The sequence below is a fragment of the Notolabrus celidotus genome, chromosome 21, assembly GCF_009762535.1.
Source record: "Notolabrus celidotus isolate fNotCel1 chromosome 21, fNotCel1.pri, whole genome shotgun sequence".
In the NCBI taxonomy this organism is placed as follows: domain Eukaryota; kingdom Metazoa; phylum Chordata; class Actinopteri; order Labriformes; family Labridae; genus Notolabrus; species Notolabrus celidotus.
Window position 1 is genome coordinate 247136 of NC_048292.1, and position 16634 is coordinate 263769.

A 16634-nucleotide genomic window follows, 5' to 3' on the forward strand; every position below is an offset into this window, starting at 1 on the left:
TCTTTAAATTATTTTTACTTTATTTCTGTATGTATTTATTTACTTCTTTTTCTTTCTATTTATACATAAATTCATTTGTATACACTTCTCTATATAGTTTAAATTTTAATATAATCTGTACTATTATTATTGTTATTATTGTGTATCACTCTGTGTACTGTCTTGGTTTTGTGTGGTTTACATTTAACAAAATGTTAATAAACATCTGTGAAAAAAAACAAATCTATTTTGGGCTGCATGCAAAAGGCGTCGCTGAACAGGCCAATGTTTGTTTGGATGTTGATGTTGATGTTTGCTTGCAGTGTGCGTTGTGTTTCAGTCATTTGATGTCTGTGAGGGGCAGTGGAGAAGAATTTCCCCAAGGGGACAATAAAAGTCTAAAGCCTTGTCTAAAATTAGTTTAGTGGCCCAAAACTACTGGCTGTTAATGAGCTCTGAATATACCTATTTTACTGAATCTTATAATCAGCTGATGATTGGAAGTAATAAATCTCAGCAGTACAAGAAAAAGAGGATTTTATTTTGCAAAAAGACACGATTAACAAATCAAATAGAGAACAGTCATTCAAACACAGCTCTGTGTGAAGGTGAGTGTGTTTATTCTGAGGTTCAGGACTGTAACTCGTAGCCCAGGGGGTCGAGTCCTCGGTCCAACAGAGCGAGCGACGACTCCCTCAACTTCTGCAGGAACCTCCTGAGTTCCTCTTTAGAGAAAACCTGAGAAAAGGAAGCAAATGAAACACAAACGTCACAAATGAACAGACAAGCAGCGAATCATCTCTTGTTAAATCACAGCTCAGTTTCCTGTTACCTGGTAAAGGCGGTGTTGGTCGGATGAGATGATGTCGGCGAGTCGCAGCGCCTCCTGGTGTCTGGAGGAGTTCTGCAGCACGCTGAGCAGCAAGAAGCTGAGGCGAGGCAGGCACAGAGATCGTAACGCTGCCATCTGGTGGCTGCGCTCAGAGTCCGGCTCGGAGTCCTACAAACAAACAGACGATCCATTTATTCTGCTTCGGCATCTCCCTTTGGCTAACCCTAACCCCAAACGATCACACAGGAACAGACTTCATTCCCTGCTTCCTTCAGAAGAAAGTTACCTGTCTGTTGTCGATCATCCATCCTCCGTCTACGAACAGCAGCACGTTGTAGATTCTCTCCTTCACGTCTACCGTCAGAACGTCCAGACGAGCTGACCAGGCGGACAGGGAGGACTGACACACACACATTCACACACACATCAAAACTTTATCAGCTTCCAATCCCTGATAAGCTTCATTTATATAAACGCAGGACATCACTAAAAGAAGGGAGAGATAAGGTAAGAATCTGTGTGTGCGTGTTCCTACCTGGTACTCCTTCTCTCTCATCTCATTGGCCACCCTCTCGGTGAATTTGGCCTCAGGGGCGGGCGCTGGTTTCTGGGGTGCAGAGCTGCTGTGGCTGAACCATTCAGTGAACGCCTCGTGGGCTTCCTGTGAAACAAGTGGACACATTCAGATCAATAAACTATACTGACCCTCACAGATCACCCTGGAGGTATGCTGCAGATAAACTGCTAGCTGTGCTCTGATAGCACGGAACCACTGTGAAATCTAGAGTTTGTAAGACGCTGTTTGTTTTACGGGGTGTCATAAGAATTAGATTTAAACTCTCTTCCTGTGTGACGACTCCCAGAAAAGGCTGCAACATGCAAGCTCTGGATTCTGTGCTGGAGTATTAGTTGCTCCGAGCATGAGTAATTTTCCTTCCACAGAGGAATTAAATCCTTGTGTTTAAAAACAGATATTAGGGTCAGTCTGAGACAGGAGACGTACCAGGTAGGCTCTGATACACAGGTGTTCTCTGATGGCGTTCTCGTCCTCAGCAGGCGGCGGCGTGGTCTGACCGACTCCTGACCACAGGAGGTAGATCTCCTTCATGGAGTCCTCGGGGACTTTAGAGAACACTGCCTTGGCTGCATCATGTTTCTGCAGGGCTGAGAGAGAGAGAGAGAGAGAGAGAGAGAGAGAGAGAGAGAGAGAGAGAGAGAGATGGTTAAGTGAGAGAGAAGCAATGCATTATGGGGTTTGCTGTGAGTGACAGGAGAGTCCAGATGGAGGGGTATTACGTGCAAGGAGGAGACAGTTGGAGATAGAGGAAGGTGTCTACAAATTTACAAAACTGTTAATTCAACTTTAATTTTAATGTCTGTTCTTCTTCTTTGATTCTTCAAATGTTCTGCATTTAAATCTTAACTGGTAAGGCTGGAAGAGTTTTTATAGCAATTAAAAAAAACAGTTATAATACAGAAATGCAAAAAGAAGAGTACCCAGAAACTTCCTCATGATGGCGTTGGACTGTTTCAAAGCCTCGGCTCGATGGGCGGGGTCAAACAGCAGCCAATCAATGACATCGATCTTCCTTAGGTCCTCCTATCAGAGCACAGAGAGCACAGAGTTATAATAACAAATACAGAAAAACCACAACGTGCTGGATCCAGTATCCACAGAGAGGATATTTTTTTAATAGGGACTTTGTGTTAAATTCATAAATGTCATATGTTCATAAATTAATAATAGTAAAAAATAAAAAAAGTCAAACAAATAATAAGAAAAAATCTAAAAAAAATAAAAAAAATAAATCAAATTTAAATCTAAGTTGTAGTCATGTTAAAATGAACATATGTGTTTAATCTGTACCTTCGTAGTTGCCGTCTCCAGCGTCTGGCTGTGATGTGTGAACTCTGTTTCGTCCGTCTCCCTCACCGTCTCCACCACCAGCTTAGTAATCGTAGCAACATCCAGACCTGCACCGACACAAACACACAATCAAGTCAGGGATAATGTTTCTGCTTTTATTGGATAGGACAGCTGAAGAGAGACAGGACATGTGGAGAGTAGAGAGAACAGAGAGAAGGGGGGGATGTGTGAGACGTTTTCAGTCTTACCGGCGTTTGTGGCGAGCTGCAGGCAGCGTGGGCGGAGCTCCGGCTGGTTGACGGTCTCCAGGAAAGCTGCGTACTGGGCGGTGGCGAGCTCGGATGGTAGCTGGCTCACGTAGTTTGCCACGAGGTCGATATGTTGATCCCGAATCAGGAGTGAGACGTACGCCTTCAATACATCCACACAGACCTCCTCCTTAGAGAGAGAAAGAGAGGAAATATAAGATGAATAAATGCTCACATCTCATTCCCGAGGTATGGAGACAAGCTCAATCAACGTTACTTGAATAAACAGGAGGAATCCTAACTGCTACTAGGAGCTGCCTGGAGTTTTAGAACGGTTCGATTGGTTGAGAGGCGCAAGACGAAAAATATTCCTTCCCTATTAAAAGAGGAGTTCCCCAGGGTTCTGTCCTCAGACCACTCTTGTTCTGTATTAAGTCTTATTCTGATTTACTTACCTTCAGCGCGAGACCCAGAGAGCGGAAAAACAGCAACAGATGAGTCATGAAACGCAGCAGGTGAGAAGGGAGGGGCTTAGAGGCATCCAACCAATCAGAAAACTCATCCATCAGACCTGAGAGAGACGCAAAGACAGTAATGAGTTAAAGGATAGGAATCTGTCTTTCAGGGAAGATAAATGAAGTTTGAACTTCCTCTTCAGGGGTCAGAGGTCAGAGGAAAAGGGATGAGTGGGGCTCACCATCGAGGTCTCCCAGGATGACAAACTTCTGGATGACGTGGTAGTGTTCTTTTGTCTCCTCCAACACCCTCTGAATGGACACACACACACACAGACTCTAGTTATAGTGCAGCATCAGTGACATGACTTCAGTATTAGTTAATAACATTCAGTTAAAGTGAGATGTGTCACCTTTGATTCTGAGGCCTGAAGCTCCTCGAACACTTTTTCCATGTTCCAACTGAAGAGAGATAAAAAATTGAGGCTACACCAAACATTTCTTCAGTCTTGGTTGGTTTTGACTGATCAAAACAAAGATTTGAATCCAAACTGTGATCGAGTTTAATGCGCCTTACTTTGCCTCCAGGTATTCTCGTGGCAGCGTCTCCACTTCCTGGTGAGCCATACCCGACGACATCAGATCCTTCTCAACCAGCGAGTCCACCATCACTCTGAAGTGCGCCCACACACAGTCCTCCCAGGATTCACACACTGCCAGGAGCTGACACACACAAACACACACATCAGTTAGTTTGTAATGCTTCCTTTTAAAGGATAGTGTGACTTAAAAAAACTCCTGTTACCGGTTTGAGGTTTCCACTTAGGCCGGCGTAGATCGCTCTCTCGTATCTGTTCAGCTGCTCCTAAAAACAAACACAAACACACACGGGAGGTTAATATCGTCCTACACTTTACTCCTCTCTCGAATACTCTCATTGAATGTACTGCAACTCCTTTAGTGGACGCATATTTGAAGCTTTTGTTCCTGTGTTTCTGTTGTACCTCCTCAGCCATTCTCCAGCAGCAGGCCTTCCAGATTCCTCTTTGAGGGTTTCCTTCAACAGGCGACAGCTCTATACTGCCTGAAGAGAGAACAGAGAGATCATTATCATCAGCTGCATGTCTGAACACAGACAGAAGAAAAATTCTGCAGCCAGCATCGTGGTAAAAGTTCTGCAAGAAGTTGGGGTAAGTCGTATGAGAACGCAGCATAGTGAGCAGTCAGGGGTGATGCTATTGTATCCTGTGACTGGTGCAAAACACAGGAGAGCAACAGGTAACAGGGTGAAGCAAACATCAGAGGTCGGAGAAGGAGAATCATTTTCAAGATGAGTGATAAAAATGTAAAAACGGACATCATAGCGTCGGTTTCTGTTGCTTCATCCATCTTTGTGTTGTACTTAAGATGTCATATCCTGCCTCCTGAGATGCAAACAACCACCTTCATCCAACGAGGAGGACTTCATGCTGCAAGGAACATTTGTAAACAAGCAGCTTTGGAATATTTTGGGGGCAGAGCTCCTGGAGTGCACATGTGCAAGAGGCTCATATTGAAAAATCTGAGATTCCACTTGAGGAGAAAAGGCTCAAAATACAAGACGACCTGCATGTTCTGCGGTAAACCCTGAAGGTGAAACATTACCCAAACTCTGGTTACATTGAGGTAAGAGGTTACCTGAGTTCATGTTGGGATCATGGTAGAGCTTCCAGCCTTCCAGAGTTGCTGCTCTCCAGGCCTGACCACAGCGCTTACACAGCCTCTGAGCCTGAACACACACATACACACACCTCAAATTAATTCCTGCACCATAACAAGAAGAGAGAGGTATCTGTGAAGCCTACAGGACAGTGTAGGTGTGCTGGCCCTTTAAATACAGATCAAAGTGCATCTTTACCTCCTCGGTCATCCCCGCTCTGATCAGCATGAACAGATTCTTCAGCAGCCGGGCATCGTCCTCTCGGTCCAGGTCGGCGAGGGGGCGCTGCTGCCTGAGAGGGGCATCTGGATCCTGATTACACACACACACACACACACACACACACACACACACACACACAGTGTCACACACACAGAGTCACACACTGTATGCTGCATGTTTCTAGATCACAGGGGATAACAGTGTGTCTGCAGGCCTCACCAGCTCAGTGACCAGAGGAACGGTGAGGACGGAGCCACTCTTCCTCCTCACCTTCAGCGCGTGGAGGGTGTTCTCCCTGACACACACACACACACACACACACACACACATGCAAATTAAAACAAACACATTCCTGCTGCACAACTGTAAACATTAAAATCATACTGACGTATTTGGGAACTCACCAGCAGACGTTTTTGGCGTAGTATTCGATATTATCTGAGAAGTCTCCGATCTGATCCTTGGCGATGCTCTCCAGCCAATCAACGACCAGCTGCAGCACAGAGAGCAGGAAGTGAGCGACAAGCAAGGACGACAGAAACACAAAAACACTTCACTCAGACGGCGTCTCTGACCTGACTCTGTCGTATCACAGAATCCCGCTGAAAAAGCTGCTCCACCACGACCTTCTCGCTCTCACTGGGAACCTGTGAAGACACGACGACACACAGTTAGAGAGGAGGTTCATTCAAAAGATAAAGAGAGAGATAATTCTGAAGGGCTGAAGGAAATGAATCCCTGCAAGAGTGTGTGTTTGTCACTCACCACCATGTCTGTCATCATGTCATCTTCCATTGCTAACTGGACTCGATCCCTGCACGAACACAGCAGGTTAACATTCACATATAAGGAGACAGATAGAAAGACAGACACACAGGAGGTCCAGGTCCAGGTGAATAGTACCTGTACAGTGAGGTGATGAGTCTCCAGGAGCAGCTCTCCTGCAGCAGCAGCCAGCGCACTCCAGCTGTCTTGCTGTTCTGACCCGCCCTGAGGACCAGAGACTGCAGAACGTCCACCTGAGAGACAGTGATGGAGAGGAGGGGACGGATTAAAGACCTCAAATGATCATGCAGTCGTAAAAACAGTCTGTTCAGAGGTTTTTTTAGCAGCTGATCAAAGCTTACCTTGTCCTGACAGAGATTCTGGAAATCCTCCAGCAGCTCAAACACAGCAGAGGAGGAGTGCTTCAGAAAGGAACCAAGGAACTCTGGGAACAGACTGGCAGCAGCTAAAAAGAATGAAAAAAGACAGCATAAATAAAATGAATAAATGTTTACCAACCACCAACGAGTAACAGAGTGGACTGATGTTCTACTCACCAGCCTCGCCCGGGTCATCCTCCTTCAGCAGGGCAGAGCTCAGGTTAGCGATGTCTTCTGTGAAGAAGCTGGTGTTCTCCATTCCAGACACAGGAGACGTGTACATGCTGTTGGTCCAATCACTGTCGTCCAAATTCTGAACACAAGGAAGAGCATCTGAATTAATATCAGCGATGTTTACTTTGTTATTTCTTCATTTGAATCTGCCAACTTCTTGCTCAAGGGTGAAAAAAGGTTACTGATTCTCTCAGATGTGACTTTGTGAATAAAAGTGAACAGAATAAGGATTAAGAGGTGGCTTAACTTGGTGATTTGGATATATGTAATAACATACAGTCATATCACAGCTGTTCATGATCAGATGTTCATCAGGTGGGAAAATAAGCTTCAAGAAACCAAAAATGTTCCATCCAGTGAGAGCGTGTGTCTCACCATGCTGCTGAGTCCTATCCTGGGTGTGTGTGTGTATCGAGGTGTTCGAGCTCCTGGAGCCAAGATGGCGGAAACATCAGGAACCCTGGGAGTAACTGAGAGAGATAGAGAGAGAGATGAGATGAGAGCTAAATATGGAGCTTTTAGTTACCAGATGATGAACAAGTTTAGTGTGTGTCATACCAGCTTGTCTGTACAGTGAAGCTGGAGTGTTCCTCAGGGAGCGGGCTGGCGTCACTGTGGACAAGATGGGACTGCCGCTACCTGGGGACGGGACTGAGGAGAACAGTCAGGAAAACAACAACAACTGACACTTCTGACTTCATTGATGAATACTTATGAATCTAAAACGTGTTTACTGATGTAGCAGTGTGACAGTGTGGATTAGATTTGACCTGAAAGAAACTGACAAAGTGCTTCTTTGTGTTTCTGCAATCATCATTCAATCCATAAACACAACTACAATAACATTTATACCCCATAATATGTGGAGAATGTAAATGTAGTTTGACAAACACTTTCGCCACATTGTAATATCTTAATTACTTGTTCAAATGGATAGCCTAATGGAAGTTTAACACACAGATGCAATCACTCTCTCTGCTGAAGGATACAGGCCACCTTTTTCCTCCTCCTGCGGGCAGCTATGGTCACCTCATCATCTCGGACCACCGGGGATGGCAGCTCACTGAAAGACAAGGTGAGTGTCTTAGTTAGATACACAGGTGTGTTTTGTTGTAGGTTTTAAATTGACTAATTAGTCCTTAACATCTGGGAGTGATTATCAAAGGCTTTAACAGTTACAAATGAAGACAAATCCCTTCCCTGACAACTGAACAGTTATATGAGGATGTTTTTGGGTCTTATTTTGCTGTCCCTGTGAAATGAAACACCTAATATAGGCAATTTTCTCTGGTTTTAAATAATTGAATGTCTCCTTAGGACCAAGATTAGCTAGCACCTGTTGTATTTGGTAAACATATCTGAGTCTAACTGTTGTTATTAGCATCACTTGATAAACAGAAACCATTAAACAGTAAACAAACCGGGTACTTAAGCTAGCAGTTAGCATCATCACAGACAGTAAACAGTTAGCTCCTCTAACATTAACACTTTGATAAAGCTAGCCTGTTATAAATCACTTCATTAGTTTCCTCATATTCCTGTTAATAAACATATTAAACTCTGATTAAAGCTTTAAATCCTGTAATGTGAGTTACCTCTCCATGCTGTGAGCTGTCAGTTCCCGCTTCACGAGGATCAACTGATTTCTTCTTCGTGTGTTCTCGCTCTCTTCTTCTTCTACGGTTACAATGTCAGCAGGCCGGAGAGCTCACGGCACGCTGCTGCCGCCTGTGTCTGCGTCACAGTTCAGATTCTTCTTCAGGTTATTTCTTCATTGTGTGTTTAACTTATATTCACTTTTTTAAAATAATAATTTAAACAAAGTATTCCATTAAATGATATTTAGCATTATTTGATCTTACAGGAATACTCTATAATATTTTTTGTTAATTAATAAACATCATATTTACTTTGAACTTCTTAGATTATTGTCCTTAATTAATTGTTTAGTCTTTAATTGATTTCTGATACATTTTCACACTAAAATTGATGCTATATTGAAAGAAAAACTAAATGTTCACTTTGTAAATCACATAAAAAAAACCATAAAACATATTTGAAAACATATTTTTATCGCAAGGCCTTCTTGTAAAGTTATGTTTTATCCATGATGCTAAATTTATTTTTAATTCACTTTCACAGTCACTTTTTTAACTATATACTGTCTTATTTTAAATTATTATAGACACATATATAATACTTATTGCGTTCATTTTAATTTCAATTATTTGTTTTCTTTAATTTATTGTGAATTATTTGTAGCATTTTTGTTTTTTTACTTGTTTAGTTATTTAGTGTTTTATTATCTAAGTAATTTATTTTATTGTGGTGAGTTTTAACATCTTATTTTACCTCCAGTGTTGGTAATTAGGTAATATATCGAGTTATAATCAGGTTATAATCAGGTTATAATACCATTCCCTTCCAGGTGTAAACTTTATAAGCCTCTCTATCTGAATCCTCCAGACCTCTAGGGGTCGCTGTTCTTCCACACAGGGCGTTAACACGGAGGAAGCAGGAACACACAGAGCGGCTTTGAAGCACAAATCACGGCAGTGGATCAGCAGAGGAAGAAATCCCTCTGGAAGAAGAACACCGGGGACTCTCTGCTGCTAAGGCCGGGGACTGGAGCTCCACCACCGGGTACAGAGACACACACAGCCCGGTCCCTCACCGGCTGAGAGAGAGACAGGCAGAGACACGGGGAGAGAGAGAGACAGGTGGAGAGATGGAGACCACAGGTAAACTTTCTTAATGCGTGGCAGTGACAGACAGACAGGCAGGCAGACAGGCAGACAGACAGGCAGGCGGACAGGCAGGCAGGCAGAATGACAGACAGGCAGACAGACAGAGAGACAGACAGGCAGAATGACAGGCAGACAGACAGAGAGACAGACAGGCAGGCAGGCAGACAGACAGGCAGGCAGAATGACAGGCAGGCAGACAGAGAGACAGACTGACAGGCAGACAGGCAGGCAGGCAGGCAGACAGACAGAGAGACAGGCAGACAGACAGACAGACAGACAGACTGGCAGACAAATAGACAGAATGACAGACAGACTGGTTGAGAGACAGAGAGATAGACAGACAGAGAGACAGACAGGAAGGACCATGTTTGGGCATCATGTCAAACTCCTTCATGATAAAAGCATCTTATTTTACAGTGAATAGTTACTCAGCTTAATTACATGTTTTATTACAGTTATTATCAGCTGTGTAAAGTAGTTACATACAGTATGTTAACATGTTAGAATTAAATCAAAGTACAAGTTATCCATGAGATTATTAAAATCTACAGTGAGCACTTTATATTAAACTAACAGTTATTCTACAACGTTCCATCTTCGTCACTATCTGGACCAACTTTTTAAGTTTTAACCAACTTTTTACAAATTTTAAAACTTTAAATGTTAAAATTAAAACCTTAAAAATCTACATTTTCAGTGTTATTATTTTAGTTATTTACTTGTTTAATTTTCAGGACTTTTTTGTATTCAAAATCCTTTTTTGCAAAGTAACTTAAATATAGTGGAATAACAGCAACCTCCTGTATTTACCTCAAAGAATATTCATTGATTTATTTAAAGGGACAGTGCATGTAAATATGCCAGAGTTAGCCCTAAGGCTATAAGATAAAGCAGTCACTATTAGCTTTAACCTAGACATGCAATGTTACCTGTAATAAATGTTACATAATATTAATACAATATTGCACAATAATATTACATTTCTTGTGTATTTTATTTCCATTACTTTGGTACTTAAGGCTTTTAATGCCTTCCTTTTAATGACAAGAATTTACCACAGTAGGATTAGTTCTGAAAATTAACATTTCAGCACCAAGATCTTCATTAGTAAAATATTGAATTTTATATTTCTGTGTTTTCAGTGTAAACAACAAGATAAACGTAACTCCTCTGAGGTACTCCAAGCTAGAAAACCTTCGACACCATGGCGGGAGATCTGCTCAGTTTTTCAGCCAACAAGCGCATCATCGCCGGCCTGCTGGTCAACCTGTTCTCCTCCATCTGCATCGTCTTCATCAACAAGTGGATCTATGTGCACTATGGCTTCCCCAACATGACCCTGACCCTGGTCCACTTTGTGAGCACCTGGCTGGGACTCTACGTCTGCCAGAAGATGGACATTTTCGCTCCGAAGAGCCTCCCGATCCGCAGGATTGTGTGGCTGGCTCTGAGCTTCTGTGGGTTTGTGGCCTTTACTAATCTGTCCCTGCAGAATAACTCCATAGGAACGTACCAGCTGGCTAAAGCCATGACCACGCCTGTCATCATCCTCATCCAGACCACGTACTACAAGAAGACCTTCTCCACCAAGATTAAACTCACATTGGTAAGGAAGACTAGAGATCTATGCTCCTTTTACAGGTTTTGGTGGATAATGTGTTCAAACCTCTTCCTGTCTGTTCCTCCAGGTTCCTATAACATTAGGCGTGATACTGAACTCGTACTACGATGTGAGGTTCAACCTGCTGGGGACAGTGTTCGCGACGCTGGGAGTTCTGGTGACGTCTCTGTACCAAGTGGTGAGTAAATATGCACAGAAGTTGTTTCTATGAGAGTTCAAATAAACACAATAACTCTCTCTCTTTCTTTCATCCTGCCGTCTCTCGTTCTCTCAGTGGGTCGGAGCGAAACAACATGAGCTCCAGGTGAACTCCATGCAGCTGCTCTACTATCAGGTATGACTCAGCATTTCATCTGTGGTGTAAACAGTTCAAGGGTCATTACATCATTGATGCAGTCTGATAAAGAGTCTCATTGGATTACTTCTTATCTCAAACTCTCTGCATGTCCACTGTTTGATTGATTGATCATCTATTGATCCTCACTTTTAATGGTCTTTAATTCAACCCTGACCTGGAACTGGATTTACTCTTAACTTGAGACTTAAGTCGGACTTGCTGGTCTTGAATTGTCACAGGACTCGTGGGTCTGATACCGACTAGTCCAACTTAAATTTGGACATCACTGACTTGTTGAACACGTCTTGGCGCTTGTCCTTGACCTGGGACATGCTGATCTTTAGTTTTTGGGACTTGATGGTCTTGAAATCAAACAGGACTTGGAGAATCTTGGTTTTGACTTACAACATGACTTACGGCAAATCTTTGTCTAGATTTAGGACTTGATTTGGTATGGCCTGGAACTTGGACTTGTAGTCTTTAGTCTTAGACCTGGGTTTGGATTATTTTGGCTTGACCTGGGACTTGACTCGTTGGACTTGTCCTACGTTGGCGTTAATTACTTTGAAATTGAATGATTTTTGGATCAAACTTGAATTTTGGTTTGGGACCTAATTTGGGACTTTTGGACCTTTCTTGAGTTGGACTTGTTGTCTTTGATCCTGGACTCAAGTTTGACCTTGTTTTTCTTGGTCTGGGGATTGACTTGGGGACTTGTTGGCCTATTTGTGAACTACTTGGATACAGGATGTTTTTACTTGCCGCTTAGCTTTGTCCTTCTTTGTTTTGATTTGGGACTTTTGGCCTTGACTTGAAAATTGAGTCCACCTTGAAGTCCAGATGTGCTAATCATTACTTGGAACTAGACTTCAGACTACCTGGAGTTGACCCAAGACTTGACATGGAACAGGCTGAACTTGCTAACCTTAATTTGAGACTCAAGTTTGGACTTGTTTCCCTTGGTTTGGGACTCATTGGGCTCTCTCTGGGATTTGATGGCCTACAATTGTTTTTCAGTATTTGGGACTACATTTCAGACTTCCTTGATTCGATTTGGGACTTGACTTGTTGGACTTGTTGGCCCATTTTTGGCGACTTGGGACTTGATTTGGGACTTTTGGCACAGACTTGAGTTGCCTTTGATTCTGGACTCTAGTTTGACCTCGATTATCTTGACCTTGGGACTCGTTGGTCTTTGTGGCCTCACTTACTTGGAAATAAGATGTTTGTAACTTTGTCCTTACTTTGTTTTGATTTGAGACTTCAGTTGGACTTGACTGTACCGTGATAAACCTCATTAATGTCTCTGACTCTCCTGACAGGCTCCTCTGTCGTCTGGCTTCCTGCTCTGCGTCGTTCCTGTCTTTGAACCTCTGACCGGAGAAGGAGGAATATTCGGACCCTGGTCTCTGCCGGCTCTGGTCAGAAAACTTCACAAAACACACACACACCTTTAAAATCAACACTTCACACATGTACTGACTAACAGTGCTGTACTCTCCTTCCTCTAGCTGACTGTGTTCTTCTCGGGTGTGGTGGCGTTCCTGGTCAACCTCTCGATCTACTGGATCATCGGAAACACTTCAGCCGTCACGTATCCTTGATAGTCCTAAAGACCTTGAGGGTCCTCAGGGGGTTTTAGGGGTCTCTACAATAGACTCTGGGGTTTGTAAGGGATGGGATTGAGATTCTTTGGGTCAGGTTTGAAGGCTTCTTTAAGAACTTTTCTAACTTAAGGGAGATTTATAAGTTTCCAGGGTTTCTATTTTTTCCTGAGGAGGTCTCAGGAGTTCTTGGAAGTTGTTTTGTCCTGGAGATGACTCTAGATCTTAGATTTTCGCGTGTCGTTGTTCCTGACTCCAGTTTTCAGCTACAACATGTTCGGTCATTTCAAATTCTGCATCACTCTGGTTGGAGGATACCTGCTCTTCCATGACCCGCTGTCACTGAACCAGGTGAGTCTTACTGAGCTGGTCTGATGCTCCAAACTCAGATCCCATCCTCCACACACTTTGTTCTCAACCCACCTCCTTCCTGTCTCTCTCTCAGGCTCTGGGGATCCTCTGCACTCTGGCAGGAATCCTGTCCTACACTCACTTCAAGCTGGCCGAGCAGGAGGAGGGGAAGAGCCGCCTGGTTCAACGACCATAGGTTGATCTAACCCATCAGTCACCATCACGGACTCCTGCCATTGGCTGAAAGAACTTTTTTATAAATACTTTTTATATTTTTATGAGTATTTTTGCAGGATAGTTAAACATTTTATCACGGTTGCCCTGAAAGGATGACACGTGCACGGCATGTGAAGTCATCTCTCAGCTGAACAGTTTTTATATTTGTACCAGAAGCTGAAGCTCTTCACATTATCAGCTGCTTTATTAAAACTAAACATCCAAAGTAACACCTGATTCCATGTGAAGCAGAAAGAAGCACAACTTTCTCTCACTGCTTGATAGAGGAGTGAGTTCAGCTCTCTCTGCGGTGTGTGTGTTGACCTTTGGTACGACCGGTGGGAGTGGTTTCCTCTCAGTTAATCAAAAGGAGCCAAACAATATCAGTCATGAGAGGGTGGGTCCAGTTAAAGGACTGTTAGTTTATCCTGCTGCTGCCATGACAACAATCAGAGTAATATCATCAGTCCATAAAAGCAGAGATGATCACATCGTCCGGTCTCTGTCCTCTATCTGCTCCAAGGATCTGACACGTATCAGCTCGTCTTCTTCTTCTGTTTTAACCTCAGATATTTACACACACTGTCCTTTAATTCACCTCAGCTGTGACTTAGTCCAACACATTTCAAGCGGTCCACGTAAATGATTTCAAAAGACGCCTGACAAACACTCACTGATGTACTGAGGTGTTGTTATTGACAGAGAGAGGCACAGCAAGCTCACACCTGAATCAACACCCAATCAGGAGCATGCATGGACGAACTGAGTCTGCTGAGTTTATGTTTAACTTCATGCTGATGAATAATAGGAGAAAACTTCACAGCCTTCCAAATGTCACAGGAACAGGAAGTGGACGTGGAATCATTCAGAATCAGTGTCAGGAAGGAGTCAACATGAAATTGGACATTGCGATACGACACAAGCTTTGCTAACGCTATAGAGATTAGCTAACAGGACAATAGAGTCAGAGTAGAAATAATAGATGCACTTTTCCACTGCGTGACTTTTCTTCAGACTGATATTCACTCAGCTGCAGAAAATGTTCCTGCAACCGAGCCTTTGAACAAAACAGCATTAAAAGTTGGTCCTTGATTTTTCATTCTTCAGTTTTTAGATTCAAGCTTCTTTTCGCTCCTTCATTTAATGTCTTCCTCTCTGTTTTAAACTTGTTCCCTATCATAATAATATGCTTTATCATTCTGCCCAATAAGCTCAGAGTTATACTTGTTTTGTTTTCTTTTAATAAAAAGGTTAATGTTTACGTTCAGGATGTTTTTAACTCTCATGCAGCACGAAGGGAACTTTGGGAAAGACGTGAATCACAGAGCGACGATCAATCTGTGGAGCGTTTAAAGGTACGATGTGAGTCTTAATACGCGTACGGTCCGTCACATTTTTACATGGATTGCTTTGTATTGCCGATGTATGAGCAGATTGTATCTTAAATTAAAAAATTCAACCTTCTCTTTGGACTCATTCTGTGCAGTTTTTCTGGGAATTTCAAACAAAGCATCTTCTTGAATTTATATTCTTTCTATCATATCTTAAAAACCTAAAAACATGTACTACACTGAATCATCTACCTGCTGACATTACACTCAGATTATTCATGTTGAGGCTTCTGCAGAGAGAGAGACTCAGAGTATGCATAGTTGCTTTGCAGCTTTTAATATTTACATTCCAGCTTATTGTGTTGAAGAGCAATCTGCTGAATAAATATTGACTTAAAGACTTAACAGCTGTTCTGATTGTGTGCGTAAATAACAGGTTGTAGAAGGTTTCATTATTAAACATGCAGGAGAGGGAGATCCTTTACTCATGCAGAATATTCACACAAAACTGCAGATTTGTCAAGTTTAAGTGGTCAAATTTTAAGATATCTGTAACAGTGGAGCTAATTTACCTTTAATAAAAAAGCATCAACGTGGATTCACTAATCCAACCACACAGAAATATAAAGAACAGCTCCTCTGTGAAGCTTTCTGCTCCCCTGTGTGTGTGTCATTAACGCTGTGTCAACAAGACTACAACAGCAGGCCTTGTTCTCTCTCACACACACACACACACACACACACACACACACACACACACACACACACACAGTCAGTGTGTCTCTGCTGGGAGGAGATTTCAGATGAATGAGTGTAAAGAGGTTCATGTTTAAAAATATCTGAACTCTCTCGGGGAGGAAAATCTGAGAGCTGCAGAAAAACACTCTGACAGACTCTGTTCTGTTTCCACTGATGTTTCTCTTTCTGATGATTAAACGACAACGAAATCAAATCAGAGCAGCTGATTGGTTCCTCATGTTTTACACACCCTTGTGTAAAATTATCAATCGAGTTCAACCACTATGAATACTTTTACAACCTTTCAGATAGAACAAGTCCTCAAGCCTCTTAAAAAATCAGATGCATTGAGGAAGTAGCCTAGCTTAGCATAAACTTCCCCTTCCTTTAAACAAAGATGTTTTTATCTCTTTCTTTTCATACATAAACGTTGGAGTGTTTATGGATATAGTTTTCGAACCTAAGACAATGCTAAGCTAGCTATTTTCCCTTCCTTACTAACTTTATGCTAAGCTAAGCTAATCACCTCCCACTTCCAGTTTTTGGTTTAACCAAAAGTCAAAATTTCTAATAACAAGTGAAAGAAAAGGAGAAAGACTTTATGGTCGTCATGCTGAAAGAGTCCATATTACTCAAGTGTGTGTTAGTGAAGTGTTTGGCTAAAGCTAGCTTAGCATAAAGTGACAGTTACGTACAACTCCTCAAAACTACAGAACTCTTGGTTTGTAATAACTTTCTTTAAGGGGAAACATCTTCAGAGATGTATAATGGTTTAGTTTTGCAACTTTGGACAAGGCTAGGCTAACTGTTTCCCTTTTATGCTAAGCTAAGCTCCTCTCACTTTCAGCTTTCACTTTAACACAAAGACAACATTTAAAGTGACAGGTGAGGAAAAAAGTAAACACTTAAGGCCCTTCTTGCTGAAAGGGTTGATAATATTGCTGGATATGCATGTGAAGTAATTGGTTAAAGCTAGCTTAGCATTAAGTGCCAAGCTAGCTAATGTTA

At 42.4% G+C, this 16634-nt stretch overlaps 2 protein-coding genes across 3 annotated transcripts; one reads left to right on the forward strand and one right to left on the reverse strand.

Annotated features, from left to right (window-relative positions):
- Positions 1 to 576: 576 nt before the first annotated feature.
- nup107 (nucleoporin 107) lies at positions 577 to 8407 on the reverse strand. Its single transcript, XM_034673191.1, has 27 exons — positions 8277 to 8407; positions 7671 to 7744; positions 7240 to 7332; positions 7057 to 7151; positions 6625 to 6760; positions 6430 to 6533; positions 6206 to 6321; positions 6068 to 6116; positions 5878 to 5949; positions 5707 to 5795; positions 5522 to 5597; positions 5279 to 5392; positions 5059 to 5149; positions 4386 to 4465; positions 4187 to 4246; positions 3959 to 4104; positions 3795 to 3843; positions 3624 to 3693; positions 3382 to 3497; positions 2927 to 3116; positions 2679 to 2785; positions 2309 to 2411; positions 1815 to 1975; positions 1347 to 1472; positions 1098 to 1211; positions 812 to 979; positions 577 to 717 (listed from the first exon to the last, which is right to left on the reverse strand). Exons 1-27 carry the CDS (start codon positions 8282 to 8284, stop codon positions 610 to 612), a joined length of 2715 nt encoding a protein of 904 aa, XP_034529082.1. The 5' UTR covers positions 8285 to 8407; the 3' UTR covers positions 577 to 609.
- A 753-nt stretch (positions 8408 to 9160) lies between these two features.
- Positions 9161 to 15021, forward strand: slc35e3 (solute carrier family 35 member E3). Of its 2 annotated transcripts, none has more exons than XM_034673193.1 (8): positions 9161 to 9422; positions 10571 to 11034; positions 11117 to 11227; positions 11324 to 11383; positions 12709 to 12807; positions 12898 to 12980; positions 13257 to 13341; positions 13436 to 15021. In XM_034673193.1, the coding sequence occupies exons 2-8, from the start codon at positions 10633 to 10635 to the stop codon at positions 13535 to 13537; spliced, it is 942 nt and encodes a 313-aa protein (XP_034529084.1). In that variant the 5' UTR covers positions 9161 to 9422; positions 10571 to 10632; the 3' UTR covers positions 13538 to 15021. The 2 variants fall into 2 exon arrangements, with proteins under 2 accessions (XP_034529084.1, XP_034529085.1); XM_034673194.1 differs by having other exon boundaries at positions 9161 to 9324.
- The last annotated feature ends 1613 nt before the right edge of the window (positions 15022 to 16634 follow it).

Bases quoted from the DNA above. Each gene is read 5' to 3' on its own strand.
- slc35e3 (XM_034673193.1), top strand. From the start codon at position 10,633: ATGGCGGGAGATCTGCTCAGTTTTTCAGCCAACAAGCGCATCATCGCC. The intron at 11,035-11,116 runs GTAAGGAAGACT...CTGTTCCTCCAG, and splicing joins CCAAGATTAAACTCACATTG to GTTCCTATAACATTAGGCGT. The intron at 13,342-13,435 runs GTGAGTCTTACT...TCTCTCTCTCAG, and splicing joins ACCCGCTGTCACTGAACCAG to GCTCTGGGGATCCTCTGCAC.
- nup107 (XM_034673191.1), bottom strand. The intron at 3,694-3,794 runs GTGACACATCTC...GTGTCCATTCAG, and splicing joins TTCAGGCCTCAGAATCAAAG to AGGGTGTTGGAGGAGACAAA. The intron at 2,786-2,926 runs GTAAGACTGAAA...GTGTCGGTGCAG, and splicing joins GCAGCTCGCCACAAACGCCG to GTCTGGATGTTGCTACGATT.